Below are 17,115 nucleotides of genomic sequence, written 5' to 3'. Positions count from 1 at the left end.
TCGTGTTTGCTCTTTTATTGTTTTTATCAATGTCCTAAGGTTTACATTGCAGCTTGAGACGTCTCAAAGATGTCTCTCATTCGCTCGCACAAACACGCACACGTTACACATCATCTCACGTACAAATAGCCTCTGTTCCACAAAACATTTTCCACAAAAACATACAGTACGAAAATATAATTTCAAAGCACTTTACAAAAGACTTGCAATACGATACATTCACTATATATAGTATATCAAACTCCCTCCAAAATAAATGCATTTCAGTCGATTGTTGTTCTGTTTTGTGTGTCAAATTCAAGACCAATACGACATTGTAGCCAAAAAGAGGTACAAATGCGGTAACTGGTAAAAATACACACGTACAAACAAACATGACACAGGGTGACTTAAAAAAAAGATGAGTCACTCACGGACAGGCATCCAAACACAGTTCTGTTTTCAGCTCAAGTTTTTGGCATCTATGTAACTCATTCAACTTCAAGCTTCTTCTTTCCAAATGCTGTCAGGTGGAAAATATTTTCCATTATCTCAGTACATATGACTGATCTAGATATTAGTGTTTAACTGCAGGCACCACTTTTCTCAAAGATAACATGGAGCCATGTTGAAGTCTTATTCATTTCTAGACTTTCCAATCTTAGCACCACTAACATAAAAGTACAATGGTATTTTCTCCACATGGTAATGCCATGGCTTTTTAGACATGTACTGTACTGGTAATACCATTGCATTCCTTTAATATCTTTGAAGTACAAGATAAGCACCATGGTATATGACTACAGTAATCATTTAGTACCATGGTATCTTTTAAGGAACTATAGTATTACCATGCAATGCCAAGGAATTTTTGTAAGGTACGATAACACCATATTTTACATTCCAAGAATCAGACCTGGAAATTTGGCAGTGCCATTTTTTGGTCCATGTTGTTACATTTGACCAACATTACTACAGCGAACCAAAAAAAAAAAATTAGGTTAGTCGACAGGTCCTTACTTGGTCCTTCTGCACACCACCAAGAGTTCAAGCTGTTTGCAGTTGCTAAGATAAGGCTGACAAACAGCCCAGAGGCCTTTTTCTTTTGTAAACTGGTATGCTTATTTGGCTAACGAATAGGACCGTGTTCAAGAATTAAAGTTGAGAAAATATATTCATGCATAGCTATGCATCTGGCACTATTAAACTGTAATACTAACGATATAAAGTAATGCTATAATACTTTTGACAACAGAGATTGTAACAGTAAGACTATAAGCCAAGAGACAGCAAAGCAGCTAAACGTTCGTGTCATGCTAAAAAGCCGTAGTCTACGTTACAAGGCAAGCATAGGGCAACAAATACTTTTTTTACTTATACAAATACAACCACGGACGTTAAAATCGAGGACCAAATGTGTAAATAAACAATCAACAAGGCTGACGAAATCTTGCAAGCTAAAACTGACGGAAACAATACTGCAAGGCTGAATATATAAACGGAAGTTAAGGTTTTTCCGCTAACAGGCACCGAACGGATAGCCAGATGTTTAGATTTTAAACTAAAGTGGAAACATCTTGGCACATCTGCACTGCTGGCATAACAATAGGAGAATAAATCTGCCCTTCTTTGTACAAAATGCATTTTGAATGCATGGGTCATCATACTATGAAATATTGCTCGGAGGTCAAATGCAACTCAATGCATCTCCGTCTGATATTGAATGCAATCTCCAGGATTTCATATTAGGTGCTGCATGCACGCAACTGCATACGAACGAAATCTGAGAAAAAAAAAATTTACTGCGTGGTGTCGGCCTTTTTTGTGGAATGTTCTGAGTGGAACTTCCATGTTTTCCTTGTTTTGAAAGTTGGCAGCTGATGTGACCTGAGATCAATGTACTTCCAATTGGGCAATAAAAGACTGCTTCTTTAGGAAGCAAATGAAAATATGAAATGTCATTTAAAAAAGGTCCATAAAGATGAGATAAAGTTCTTGTATAAAAACAATATAAATGTTCTTAAAAATATAGAATGTAAAATTAAATGTTTGGATAATACAACTTAGCTACTAATATTTATATATGTATATATATATATATATAAATGTGTATTTATATAACTTTATATGTACACATGTGTTTCATAAGTATGTTAAACTGACAAAATAAAGCTTATCTAGAATCTCTCTGCTCTTTTTTCACTGATTGAACAAATTTTCAGCAAGAGTCCTTCGATTTACCAGTCACTTAAATAAAAGGAACAAATAAAGGAGATCTAAAGAAATAATGAATGGAATGTGCAAATGTACAAGAATATCTACATGCATATATAAGTCACACACACAAAGTAAAAGGAAATGTGAAAAAAATCAGCGTTTGATCCCAGTCTCCGCATGATTTGTGTTTAGGCAGAAATGGCAGCGTGTGTGTATCACAGGGGCGGGTGGAAGTTGATGGTGTGATGTCTAAGACCTTGCGAGGTTTTATAACTTTTCCCACAGCGACACTTAAAGGGCTTCCTCACCCGGATCTGCGTCCTGTGCCCGTTTTTGGCGTGGTACTTTATACCGTTCACATTCTGAAGAGAGAAGGAAAAGAAGGATTGAAGCACAGAAAGGATGCTCTAGAAATAAAGATTTGGCATAATCGACTGCAGCGGTAAACTCAAAAATATTTTATTGCCTGTTTTATTGCTTTGACATCTCACTTTTTTTTTTTGTTTATGAAATAATTTTTACACATTGTTGTGATTACTTAAATTAAATATTTTGTAAGGTTTACCTGGCAGTAAATATTAATACACATAACACATATTTAGAAGTACTTTAAAAGAACTGAAAATTCTTTATAAGGAATAAACACAAAGTGTCTGAAAAATACGAGCGCTATCAGATACTGTCTCGTTAATACAGGCGCTGCAGCTCCCCCTTGTGTTTTTAGAGAGATGTGCAATCATCGCGGTGATCTGAAATCATCGCGATGAGGTCAAACAATCGCGATGAGATGATTATTTAATCATTGTGACAGGCCTATTTGTGTGTGCAGTACCTTGTATCTCTTTTTGCATCCTGGCACGGGGCAGGCGAAGGGTTTTTCATCCCCTCCGTTCATGCACATGGAGCTGAGGATAGATTCCGAACTGATGGCGCTTTCTGTGGTCCAGGATTCATCGCTGTCAGAGTCTTCATACTCCACCTCCTCTTCATCGCACTCACTGCCTGGGGCACAACAGTGAAACTCTTTAATTAGTCATTTATTTGCTTCATATATTAGCTGATGAAAGAACTAATGAGAACTGAAAAAGCAAACGTGGCCTTTGGTCCAATTATCCAGTGTTTCATTATCATTAGGGTCCTAATGCGTTTTATGTTGCAGTTCAGGCTTAACTATTATGTGTAACATGGATTTAATCTAATTCAGATGAAACCAACAGTGAAAAACCAATTTATACTTATTCAGACTTATTAGGAGTGAAAATATAACCTTGATATATTTAATATTGACTGAGTAAAGCCATGTCAAAAATTGAAATCAATGTAAAAATCAAAATGTTAAGGTCTTAAAGGATTACTCCACTTTCTTAAAGAAATCCTGATAATTTACACACCCCAATGTCATCCAAGATATTTATGTCATTCTTTCTTCAGTAAATAAGAAAATTTGAGAAAAAACATTTCAGGATTTTTCTCCATATGGTGGACTTTTCTACATATAGTTGAGCTCTCGGTTTCCAGTTTCAACGCGGTTTAAAATTGCAGCTTTAAAGGGCTCTAAACGATCCCAACTGAGATGTAAGGGTCTTATCTAGCGAAACGTTCATCTTTTTGCAACAAAAAAAAGTATTTTTAAACCACAACTTCTCGTCTTGCAATAGTGTGTGACGGGCTAGCACGACCTTACATATTACCTAATCACGTTGAAAGCGTTACATGAAACGCACACTTGCAGGCCATTTTAAACAATAAACTGACACAAACACATGAATAAGTATAATTTCACATAGAAACAACGTCGGAACGGTCCTCTTTCTCTACACTTGTAAACACTGGGGCGGTAGTTTCGCATACATCATGCGTGACCTTTCGACGTTATTACGTAATGGATAAGGTCAATCTGGCACATCACAAGGCTAGTGCAAGACAAAAAGTTGTGGTTAAAAAGTATTTTTTTAGCAAAAATTACGATTGTTTTGCTAGATAAGACCTTTATGCATAGGTTGGGATCGTTTAAAGTCCTTTAAAGCAGCATTGAAACTGCAATTTTAAACTGCATTTATACTGTAAACTCCTATAAAGTCCATTATATGGAGACAAATCCTGGAATGTTTTCCTAAAAAAAACTTAATTTCTTTTCAGCTGAACAAAGACAGACAAAAAACTCTTGGATGACATATAGGCGAGTAAATTATCAGATTTTTTTAAGAGAGCGGAATAATCCTTTAATCTCATAATTAGATGAGACAAACAGGATCACACATATCATTTGTAAGACTTTCAAACTTAATTCTCATTTAACAACACACACACACACACACTCCAGTAACCTGTTGGTGTACTGCTGCGAAAAGAGGATGAGGGAGTGATGGGCGGGGTCACAGGTGGGGTTAGGCTGCCATTGCTATGGCGAGGAGGAGTTGCCGTATTGCTCCGTGATATGCCTCCGGTGACTGATATAGCGATTTTGGGTTGGACTTTCTTCTTCAGAGTTTCTTGCTCTCTACGTGCTGCTTCAGTCATGAATCTAAACAAAAACAAAAATTAGGCCACGGTTGCGGACTTAAAGTCCCCATGAAATTAAAATTAAACTTTTTTCCTTTTAGTATAAATACCTTAGGCTTAAGAATAAATATAAACTGGTATGGTCCAAAACACTGACAACATTCTTATACTGACGATTATAAGCATTTAAAACCTACAGTTTGGAACATGCGCTAAAAAAATCTAGAATTTTTATGACATCACTCTACACTTCAGCTTCTCATCAAACTTCCTGTCCAATAAAATGCTCTTTAGATGATGAAGCGTCCCGCCCTCTATGATTTGTTATGGTACGTTTTGGCTGGACTGTGCCATAAATGAAACACTATTGACTATAAAAAAATCTGCTTTTTTTTATAAACACTTAAGCAAGAAAAATTTTCTTATTCCATTGGATTTTTTGCTTGTTTTAAGCAGTAATTTACTTAAATTGTATATTTTTTGTCTAAAAACTAGACTTATTTTCCTAGGTTATTTTGCTCATCAAGAAAATACATCCCAATCTATGAACCCTTTTATATTTTTACTGAAAACAAGACAAAAATACTAGGTAAGAAAGTCATTTTTGCAGTGTTCAGTGGCCATTTAAGTACAGTTTTTAAATGACAATGTTTTTAAATGACAAGCTTTTAATTAATTGAAGTTTGTGTCAAATTAAACCATCCTCCTTCTTTACTGTCCTCCCAAGAAGCCAACAATTTAAAGGTGGCGTGTGTAATTTCTGCACTACTTGTTGTGACAACCAGCAGAATTGCAAAGATAATATATAAATTATTGTGTATTGTAGACAGTAAAAAGATGAATATATCCATATTCTTTTAAGATTATAGATGACGGCCATTTTAACTCACCCACCTGTTAATATAGCTCAAAGCAACATATGTGGGCTGCTGCAACTCCTGCCTCTCCAGAACTCTGGGGTCTGTGTCTATAAGAGAGAACAAAGCTGTTAAATATCTGTCAATAAAGACATGTACATATGTGAATGTAAATATTACATATCACACACACATATAATATACACACTTACTGTAAGTTTAATCAAACAAGCATCCCTTATGCTCCCCCAGAACCAACCCGCCCGCCACAATACCACACTTTTTCCATTCAACTTGTGATAACAGGCAGCCTACAATGCCTGGGGCACACCATGCAATGCTTCAAACACTTCTTGCCAAATGTGTGTGTATGTGTGTGTTTTGCTTTCATGGCCTGAGACTGCCCTCATGTGGCAAATAATGTCCTATAATGACACTGACCAGTATATCTGTCATGTGCACACATATACTGCATGCTGCCCGACAGACCAGCTCACAAATAAGCACAAGCATATCACACAGATTCCCATGACGGCAAAAAAAACAAAACCCAGGCTTTGCATGCGTGTGCACAGTTATATCTAAGTATAACAGGCAGTGTATATAATAGGTCCCATATGTCTAAATGAGGTATTACCCGATGCCATTAAAAGCATTCCTCCATGTTCACTTAACCATTATTCTCATTTAACACGGAGCAACTCCTACATGCTTTCTTGTCTTTGTTAAATGTGTCGGATTTCACGTGCCAACGCAACTCCTTTGCATTCAGTCCACTTTGCAATCGATCAGCATTAAGTGAACACCTTTTAATTTCTGGAAGCCACCAACCGGTCCACAGTGCTACCTGTGTATGTGTGTTACTGCCTCATCAGAGCACTTTCTAGTGTCTGCACTGCATGGAATAGGCATTCCTCACCTCATAAAAAGGACAAACACCCTCGCACACACATTTCTGTATCTCAGGTGGTCCACCGAGGTGGTCTTCATCAGTGGTTTATTAGCGTTCCCAAATCAGACTACCTGCTGGTGTGCGCTTTCAAGCTTAAAATGTGCTTTTATACCAGCTTGTGAGGACATTCTTAGGCGCTCCTCACTATAGTAAAAAATAGGGTAAAATAAGCATTATCCTGGTATGAAAACAATGAAAGTCCTCACTACTAATATAGTGAAACGTGTGTGCGTGTGTGTGCTGAGATGTGGTTAAGTGTAATTAAGTGTGCCAGGTGCAGAAAAGTGTAGGGAGGGCAAAGTTAATGTTTTCCGATTTTATGATTTCCTTTCACCTACAGAATGGAGTCACACAAGCTTTTCCACAGGAAAGGTAGCTTGGAAACACACACACACACACGCTCACAAATACATCTAACTCCTTACATTAAACGCCCCAGAGTTAATTTTCACATTTAACAAAATCATAAACTTTAATAATAGCCATCATAATTCAGAGCAAACAACGAGTACTTTAAAGCCTTGAGTTAAAGCTCTTGTCCCCACCAGTAGCAGTAATATTGCATTTTAATGGCCCATGACCAGTATTAAATCCCTATGAAATCTTTATGTAGGGCTAATAACACTAGGCCCTCTGTGAGGACATTAAAGAACTTTCTCCCATAAACATGTCCCATATTCACAGCCTTATCATTAAATCCTCTGCCTATCAAACCTCGCAGCTGTCTTGTGCAAACACTGACTTGGGATCAGGTGGATCTAAATATAACAGAAATATATCCCTTTTTTGAAGTAGCTGGGAATGTGCACGAAACCACCAGAAGAGCACATATGCTACCCTGTGGTGAGGTACCGCAACTACATCAGATGTGGGTGTCACTGTGAAGTCTGTGCAGAAGTGTTTGCGTGTAGGTGAGTACAGAGAGCCCGACATGGAGCAGCTATGCAAGAATGCTGGGTTTGTTTTCCAGACGGCTAATTAAAAAGCAGGAGAGTGTTTTAATGCGCTGGAGAGCAGCAGGTCTCCGGATGGAGGGAACAGAGAGGAGGGGAAGAGGGACCGAGAGGAGAAGTCGAAACGTGGCTGTAATTACGCTTCTCAGAGCTCAGCAGGGCACCCCGTTCCAAACACTTCTGTATGCACATGCAAACTAACACACGTTACATGAAAAGTGAAGCACAAACATAAACATTTGCGCACACACACATATGAACGGATTATGCACACACCAGCACATACAGACAAACACATACTGAGTTTTGGGTGGGACTGGGATGTAAAGCTGGTATAATGGATTTTCCACTGGATCTCACTAATTGCCTCATAAAAGAGCTGACGAGTCATTTAATGCATCTCTCTCTCTCTCTCTCTCTCTCTCTCATACACACACACACACACTAACTTATGTAGTTATCAAATTTTTTTGGTTTATTTCATAATTTGTGACCCTCTATGTGAAATCCAGGCTTATATTATTATAATCAAATGTTGAGATTTGGAGCATGAAAGTTTGATTCCACTTGTTGATTTAACATTGATTTCAATCTTAGACATGACCTTACTCAGTATTAAAGAGTATATTTTCACAGAATGTTCTGTTGTGTGGAAAACAGTAAACCACAGAAAAAAATTAGCTGGATTTTCACATATTGGGTCACATTTATAAGACAGTGAGCCTTAAACGTACTCAGAAAGACACCAAAGTGTCCTTAATGTTGGAACATGCTTAGAAACAAAACATTCAGCATAATATTTTTCAACAAGTCAAGTCAAGTAATACTCATGACTATTTCAAGATTATTCAATACCCCAAAAGAAATAATTTATATTATATAAGAAATAAAGAATATTAAACCTTAAATATTGTAATATTATATTCTTGTGTTCTTGAAGAAGCAAAGCTTTTCCCACAGCAATGTACAGCAGCACTTTCTTTGCAAACCTATCCTGTGTAACAAGCCTGACATCTTCTGGCCACTGAAAGAAACTTGATTTTAAAGGGATGTTGACCCAAAAATTCTGTCATTATTTACTCACCCTCATGTTGTTACAAACCTGTATCAATTTCTTTGTTTTGATATTTTGAAAAGTATTTGTAACCAAACAGTTCAGAAGCCCCATTGACATCCATAGTATTTAAAAGAATACTATGGGGCTTCTGATCAGTTTGTTACAAACATTCCTTAAAATATCTTCCTTTGTGTTATGTGAACTATCCCTTTAAAAATCAAACGCCCACCATTTAGTTAACCCCTTAAAATTCCAGTGTACCGTTAGAGGGACACTGCATTCTTTGACAGAAAACAAAAAGCTAAACATGTCACATAACTTTGGAAATTTTTGTGATTTGAATGATGTAAACCATTTTAAGATACAACCAACACAGCAGGTACAATTTGTGTCATTTTTAGGCATTTTTTAGCGTTTTTCAGGATGCTAAGGGGTTTAAATATTATGTAAATTTCGGTCCTTATTACATTAAAGGGCTAGTTTGGCCAAAAATGTTATTAAAGCCATGATTTACTCAGCCGACGCCGTCCGAGATGCATGTGTCCATCATTTTTCAGACAAACACATTTTCAGTTATTTTAGAAGATGTCTTATATCTTCCACCTGCTAAACAGGAAAAATACGGGGTCCACCTCCTGTAAGGTCCAAAATATTTGCATATATCCTTCCCCAAAGAAATCCATTTGGCTCCAGGATGATAAACAAAGGTCTTCTGGGGGTAATCCGCACGGTGTTGTTGTGGAAATGTCCATATTTAGAACTTTATAAATAAAAATAACTAGCTTCCGTTAGCGGCGCCATCTTAGACTCCTCTTTATTCGGGAGAGAGTATTAGCGTAGTGTACGCACTTTTCTTAGTGACGAATGACAAATGCGGAGGGAGGGGGCACAGAGCAGCAGCACAGAACCCTCCGCAAACTGCGTACGCTCTCATCTTGAATGCGGATGGACTAAGATGGCGGCATTACCGGAAGCTAATTATTTTCATTTATAAAGTTTTAAATGTAGATATTTCTACAACAAAGCGGCACGGATTATCCTGAAAATGCCTCTGTTTAACATCGTGGAGCCGTGTGGATTTATTTTGTGAGGGCTAGCTGCACATTTCTTGGACTTGAGGATCGCGGACCCCCTAACTTCACCTTTGATTAACTGAAAAATCTAAAACATTTTCTAAAATAACTAAAACTGTGTTTGTCTGAAAGATTATGGACATATGCATCTCGAACGGCTTCGAGGTGAGTAAATCATGGGTTTAAAATAATTTTTGGCCGAACTATCCCTTTAAAGGAACACGCCCAGATTTTGGGAATGTATCCCCCAGAGTTAGATAAGTCCATACATACCTTTCTCATCTCCGTGCGTGCTGTAACTCTGTCTGACGCAGCCCCCGCTAGCTTAGCACAAAGTCTGGAAGTGAATGGCTCCAGCCAGCACACTGCTCCCAATAAGCGAGAAAACAACACGAACATTCTCCCATCCATGTGTTGTGATCTGTATAGTCACAAATAACAAGGTGATATGAAAGACAGCCATCCTTTAACAGTATACATACTGGGAACTATATTCTCAGAAGACGAAGCACTGCTACTGGGCGGAGTGATTTGCACAACTCTGACCGCTGTGTCTCATATCACCTTGTTATTTGTACACGGTGTGACTATACAAATCACAACACATAAATAGGAAAATGTTCGCGTCATTTTGTCACTTATTGGGAGCAGTTTGCTAGCTGGAGCCATTCACTTCCAGAATTTGTGCTAAGCTAAGCTAGCGGGGGCTGTGTCAGACAGAGTTACAGCATGCAAGGAGATGAGAAAGGTATGTATGGACTTATCTAACTCTGGGGGATACGGTGAATAAGCTAAATTCCCAAAATCTGGGCGTGTTCCTTTAAGAGAGGGACCAAGAAAAGTGTATCACCCATTTATGATAGCAATTGCACCACTGCTGTGAAAACATGGCAATTTCGAAAAGCACCAAAGCTGGGCTAAACTAAAATTGCAAATCATTTTGTCATTCTTTTCTCATTTGACACTGATGTTACAGAAGTTGTGAATGTATAGAATTACACAAATTGTATAGATGACAATCGCAAATTAAAAGAAACTTTGCAGATAGTACTGGTGCTTTGTCTGTGATAATGAATACCGGTCCAATAAAATCTATTAAACTGAAAAAAATCCTGGAATGTTTTTAAGAATTTTTTTTTTAGAAGACATGGGGGTGATTAAATTAGTGGGATTTTTTTTTTTTTTTTAAGAAAGTGGAGTAATCCTTTAAGTATTCAAAGGCAGCCTAGGGAAGATAGGGTATAAAACTGTTGCACCTATAAATAGTTTATAAAAAATACAAGTTCCAAATAGCACTGTTTAATGCTTTAAATGTTTTAGTGACACATGAAAGAAAGTGTTATTTATACTAGCCTAACTATTGACACAGCCCAGCTGGTGTTTGGTTACTTTACCTCTCCTGCATTAATTACTAAAACACCTTTGATCTATCACCAAAGTTTTATTAAAATGCATTGTTGTCACAGTTGTAATGTTCACAGAAATAAGAGGGATGAAGCCTGCAATTTAAAAAAAGACGCAATATGCAGATAAAGGCTGAGAGGATATGAGTTTAACAATGTCTCTATTCTCAGTTGTTTCAGATGATGTCACCTGCTACCTGCTACATGCAATTACAACAGATGGGAAATGTACCAGGCATGTTTGAACAAATGTTCGTCCTCGCAACACAAACAACTTTAAATACAGGTCAGTCTATCTGACAAGACGTGGGTATGACATAATGCAAAATTCCTTTTGGCCTTGGCAACTATAAACAGACATTACCAATGAAGTCTCTCTCGGCCTAGCTGTATGTATTTCTTGCTCTCATTTGCACGCCCTGACACATACTGCACACATAGAGGTACAGGTGTTGCACCTAAATTTTTAGGAAACAATAACATTATGTTCTGGCACCTACAACAGACATGTCAACTGATTCTCATATTTAATCCAACCGGCTTTCAGTTAGAGCAATAAAAACATTGATATGATCTTTAATTCTGTATGGGCTGCATGACAGCACTTTCATAGTACTCTTTGATAACTGTCAATCAAAGTAAATGTGCACACACAGATCTTATAACTATAAGCAAGCGTCTGTTCAGCTGATATAATGGTTCATCCATTATACCACAAGGAGGCAATGTTGCTTAAGCAACTTCCCCAGGTAAAAAAGTAGTACACTTCCATAGTGTACTTAAAGTGCTTTATTTTCGCACACTAATTTTGTACTTAATATACTAAAAATAAATTTGTAGTACTTCTTAAGATGTTGTTAAGATTATCTAAGTGTACTTCACTGTGCTATTTTGAGACACCATAAATATGAACTAAAATGTGCTAAAAATGTATTTAAAAAATGCATTTACTTACAACTTGTATTAAACTTGAACTCAACTTTCATACAAATATGGGTTCAAGTTTAAGTGGTTAGTAAATACATTTTTTAAATACATTTTAGTTAATATTTGTGGTGTCTCAAAATAGCACAGTGAAGTACACTTAAATGATCTTAAAAATATCTTAAGAAGTACTAAAGATGATTTTTTAGTATATCAAGTACAAAATTTGTATGCAAAAATAAAGCACTTTAAGTACACAATGGAAGTGTACTACTATTTCACCTGGGTCACCATGCAAATTATAGGTGAACAGATATAAATTTGTATGACCTTTTCAGAACCTTATAAATTGAAGCAACATAAAAGTTAATTTAAAAAAAACCTGTGCACTTTACCCACATGTGTACTCTAAAAATGCTGGGTTGTTTCAGCCCATGGGTTAAAAACAACCATTGCTTAAATTAACCTAAACAATGTTTATATTTGTTCATGGATTGAAACAATTTTAGGGCGTATACAGACTCAAATTGCATTCAAATGAATTATGTTACATTAGTGCTGTTGAATGCTTTATTCTGATTGGTTGAGGAATGTTCCACAGGTGTTGATTATTTTTCTGTAAAACGCACACCTAAAGTGTCAAATGTCTTAAAATAACCACCAGGGAAATGTTTGTGGTAACCGTGGTAAAAGCAGAATAATTGACTCCGGTCATTGAATTATGTAAGGAATAATTGACGACGGGTCGTTAAATAATAATAAGAAAATAATGCACACTATTTTCAAATAATTCAAAGGACCGGAGTCAATTATTCCACTTATACCATGGTTACCACAAAAATTGCTACGGTGCCTATTTTTAAGACATTTGACAAGTTAGGTGTGCGGTTATCAAAAAATAATGCATAGGCCTACCCATGGAACATTTCTCAACCAATCAGAATACAGCATTCAACAGACCCGTGGTATAATTGAAAATAATGCACACCAACAGTATAACAGCACTATTCGTGCCTACGTTGGGTGCGCATTATTTTCGAATTATTCAATGGCCCGTCATCAATTATTGTTTACATTTTACATTACATTAACATTCAAATGCTACATTAGTTACATAGTTATAAATGGTACATGGAGACCTATTTATATACATATAATATAAAAGGCCACACCAAGTATTTATTTAAATACTACTTCCTCCTATGTTGTTCTTGTTTTTGTAATAAGACTTTTTGACGTTCTTACAACAGCATAAAGTACATTAACTGTAAATTTCACTGGATATCGGAAGTAACTTTCATGTCGGGAAGGTATGGAAATGATTATGGAGAAAAGAGCCCATTCAGCTTCAAGCTTATTCAAATTTTAATCTAGTGTGATGGCAAACGCACTTTTACAGTCACAAGTAAATTAATAAACTGGCTTACATTACACAAGAATTTCAATATACATGTAAAAACTAGAAACAAGTGATATCTGTAGTTAAAACAGAAAAAGTAACAGTTTATTGCAAATTATCTGATGTAACACAAAACAGACTGCAGCAGTCTTTGATAGTTTTTAAACATCCGTGCTGTTGTGAATTTCTTGGGGTTTTTTGTAAACAAGTGCCTGTGATGTCTTAACATCTGAGGTGATGTTGCTGGTTACATTGTAGATAGGCAATATGTTCTGGAAGTAATTGTGTAAATGCAATGGTGTCAGGCCCTCTGCTTGCCGAAATCACTTAAAGGAACTTATTAGCACAAATAACAACAGCTATCTTCTTATCTATCTCTCTAATACCTTCATAGTAAAGCACATCAGCGTAAATGCAAACCAAAAGGACCTTAAAGGATTAGTCCATTTTCTTAAAAAAAATCCAGATAATTTGCTCGCCACCATGTCGTCCAGGATGTTGATGTCTTTCTTTGTTCAGTCGAGAAGAAATTTTGTTTTTGAGGAAAACATTCCAGGTTTTTTCTCATTTTAGTGGACTTTAATGGGCCCCAATACTTAACAGTTTTAATGCAGTTTAAAATTGTCATTTTTGGCAATAATGTATGTAAATGGAGGATGTATGCGAAACTACAAAACTAAACTACAAAACTAAACATACTATCATAGCTTCTATGTCACATAAGGTCAGAGGTCACCCGAGCCACACATCACTGTCGTGCTACTTGTTAACAACAGTGATTAAACATTTTATCAATTAGCATATTCATTATTTAATCCCAAAGCAACTGTCATGTGTGCGCTTTCCAAAGTCCGTGAAAGACAGGAAGTGTTGGGGACAATCACGGGATTTAATTCAGGACATGTAGACAAGTAGCTCTAAGTACAAAGGGTCTAAAAAATAAGTAACTTAGCCCTATCAACAGCTCACCACAATTTGCCAATACTACTATCAAAACTACCACTAACTCTAAACTCACTTGCAGAAACCGACTGCTCAGTGGTTCATGTTGTATTTAATATCTTGGCTTATTCATTAAATCATTCAACCAATCATTCTGATGCCTGGCAAACTGCCAACATAAATCACAGCATGTGACTAGCACCTAAAAGGATTGTTATTGATTTTTAGTATTAATAGAGGTGGGGGGGTTAGTCATTGTTGTGTTCATTAAAAGAAAAGCACTGGGGTCACAAGCCCAACCTTTAGAGTGAGAACAGTGACCCCTGAGGGAAATCAGACCAGCTGATCTTTTATGATGCTAGACTGGGGTGGGGGGGGGTGCAGGTGTGCTTCATTCTGACAGAGCCCTTCCATTATGACAGCAAATGTCACTATGGAAACAAACTGTCACTATGGAAACAACCATCAGAATATAGAATGTGCAGGTTTTATAAACCCTGTATTTAAGCACACATGAATGCACAGAGTGCATGCACAGCAAAAACAAAACTATGTGCAAGTTAAACATGAACATTCATTCATTTTCAATTTAAGAACTGCAGGGCTTTCCGATCTTTTAGCACACAAACATTGACTGTATATGGAAATTATGTCATTGATTGTCAATGATTTGTATTTTTAGATAGTTTTTTTTTTTTTTTAGGTATTTTTAGGTATTTTTTAATTCCTGGTGTTACAGCAAGACATACAAAAAATAAATAATTAATGAAGAACCAGAGTGAAAAAATATTATTCATTATTAGGAATGTGGGTCAATTGAAATTATTCAGTAAAGAAACCAGAAGCGTATAAGGAAATATATTGAAGCTTTCTTTGTAGGCTATATTCCAGGTGGATTGTATTGATAATGAAACAACAACTTATATTGATAGCTCACCCTAAAATGAAAATTAGCACATATTTTATTTACCCTTAAGCAGTTCTGGGTGTATATGACTTTTTTATTTCAGCCAAACACAGGCAGAGTTAATTTAAATCATCCTGGATTCCTTGCTCTTTTCAGCTTTATAATGACATTGAATAGTGCCCCATTTTAAAGCTCCACAAAAGTGCATTCATCCATCAAAAACGAATCCATAGTTATTAATGGTCTTCTGAGGTGAAGCAAGTTTTTGTAATGTTCGGTCAGAGGTCAGCCTTCATCCTGACCTTATCACTCAAGTGCACATGCTCAGTCGTAGTTTATAAACTTTGAAACATAAATGTTTTCTTTATTAAAACCCATCGCTTCACATCAGAAGACATTTAATAACGGTATGGATTAGTTTTTGATGGATGGATGTGCTTTTAGCAGCTGTAAAATTGGGGCACTATCCAATGCCATTATAAAGCTAAAAAGACATAGGATATTCTTCGGTATAACTCTGTTTGTGTTTGGGTGAAGTGAAAGAAGAAAAACGTTACACCTAGGATGGTAGGAGGGGGAGTAAAATATGTGCATATTTATCTTTTTGAGTGGTAAACTATTCCTTTAACTAGATAAAGTCACTTCACTGACATGGGTTTTAAATAAGTCATACATCACAAATAAATCGTTTTACTTAAGTTCCCAACTGGTAAAGCATTGCATTAGCACTGCAACGGTCATTGGTTCGACCCTCAGGTAACACACCTTAATAAAAACCTACAGATTGAATGCAATGTTAGTCGCTTTGCATAAAAGTTCCTTCCCATTGCATACAAACCTGAGGTTAGTTTGAAACGGAAATTTTGCATGTCAGCCTCAACAAACTGTTAATCAACTGAGCAGTGACCCATTCCTGTGAACTTGACAGACAGCTTGAATACACACGCGTAAACAATGGCTCTCGGCCGCGAGCACTAATTACAGTACATACGGGCCTACATCTAAACAGAGCGGTGTCTGAGAACCGTGCGCGCGCCCGTCGCCGAAACCTGCCCGTGATTTTTTGCAGCTTCAAACCAAGCTAATCAAACCAAAGCCAAAGCTAATGCTATTTGCATCGCGCTATGCAAATGTAACGCGTCCTGGCGCGCCTTTGCGGGCGGACGCTTAGCGGGACAGCAGGCCGAAACCGAATCGCGACTCACCGATGTGGTTATCCTCGATGTGAACGATGAGCTCGCCCAGGGACTCGAAGTGCAAGCCGCAGCCGCCGAACCGGCAAACGTTGGAGAAGAATGAGGCTGCCGCGACGCCCGTCATTATGGATGTGTCGGCGGAGGTCCGTGAGCTTGCCGACCGGTGGAGGCAGAGCTTGTGCTGGATGGGGGGGTGATCTATGTGATCGGATAGCCGGCAGCTCGTAACAGCGGCAGCGATTGCAGCTGGAGCTGTTTAGACGGCTGGCAGCCGATGGGAGGGGGATGGGGGGCAAAACAGCATGACGGAGGAGGAGGAGGGACCGGAGAAACAGACACGCTGCTGTTCACCTGAGCGGAGAGAACGAGGAATGTCTGGCATAGTTATGCGATGCGACTTTAACAAATGAGACATCACACGTATAATGAACTCACTGTTTTATATTTACTGTTTTATGTATTATCAATGGTTTATGTATTCAAAGGGGGCGATCACGGTACAACATTGTTATAAACACATCTCGACCTGATTTTACCAAGTGAGGCATGGACCAACATTATTCCCCATCCATACTCCAAAAGATATTAGAGGGACAAGATGTGTGGTCATACAAAGGTAAATAACCATGGTGTAGAAGCACCCTGTAACCCTAAACTTCAGGTTAACTGTTTACTGACTTATCAAATCAAATCTGATTGGTTGTTTGAAATGCTATCCCTGCACTAACTTATCCCTAAAATCTAATTGGTTGAT

General features: G+C 37.4%; 1 protein-coding gene across 1 annotated transcript; it reads right to left on the bottom strand.

Moving 5' to 3' along the window:
• jazf1a (JAZF zinc finger 1a) lies at nt 1-16,668 on the bottom strand. The gene is made up of 5 exons (XM_055219438.2): nt 16,371-16,668; nt 5,593-5,665; nt 4,524-4,720; nt 3,029-3,198; nt 1-2,558 (listed from the first exon to the last, which is right to left on the bottom strand). Exons 1-5 carry the CDS (start codon nt 16,483-16,485, stop codon nt 2,412-2,414), a joined length of 702 nt encoding a protein of 233 aa, XP_055075413.1. The 5' UTR covers nt 16,486-16,668; the 3' UTR covers nt 1-2,411.
• Between the last annotated feature and the right edge of the window lie 447 nt (nt 16,669-17,115).

This window comes from Misgurnus anguillicaudatus, chromosome 20 (genome assembly GCF_027580225.2).
Source record: "Misgurnus anguillicaudatus chromosome 20, ASM2758022v2, whole genome shotgun sequence".
Lineage (NCBI taxonomy): Eukaryota > Metazoa > Chordata > Actinopteri > Cypriniformes > Cobitidae > Misgurnus > Misgurnus anguillicaudatus.
The sequence above is the reverse complement of the archived record's forward strand: the minus strand, read 5'-3'. Positions and strand labels throughout refer to the sequence as shown.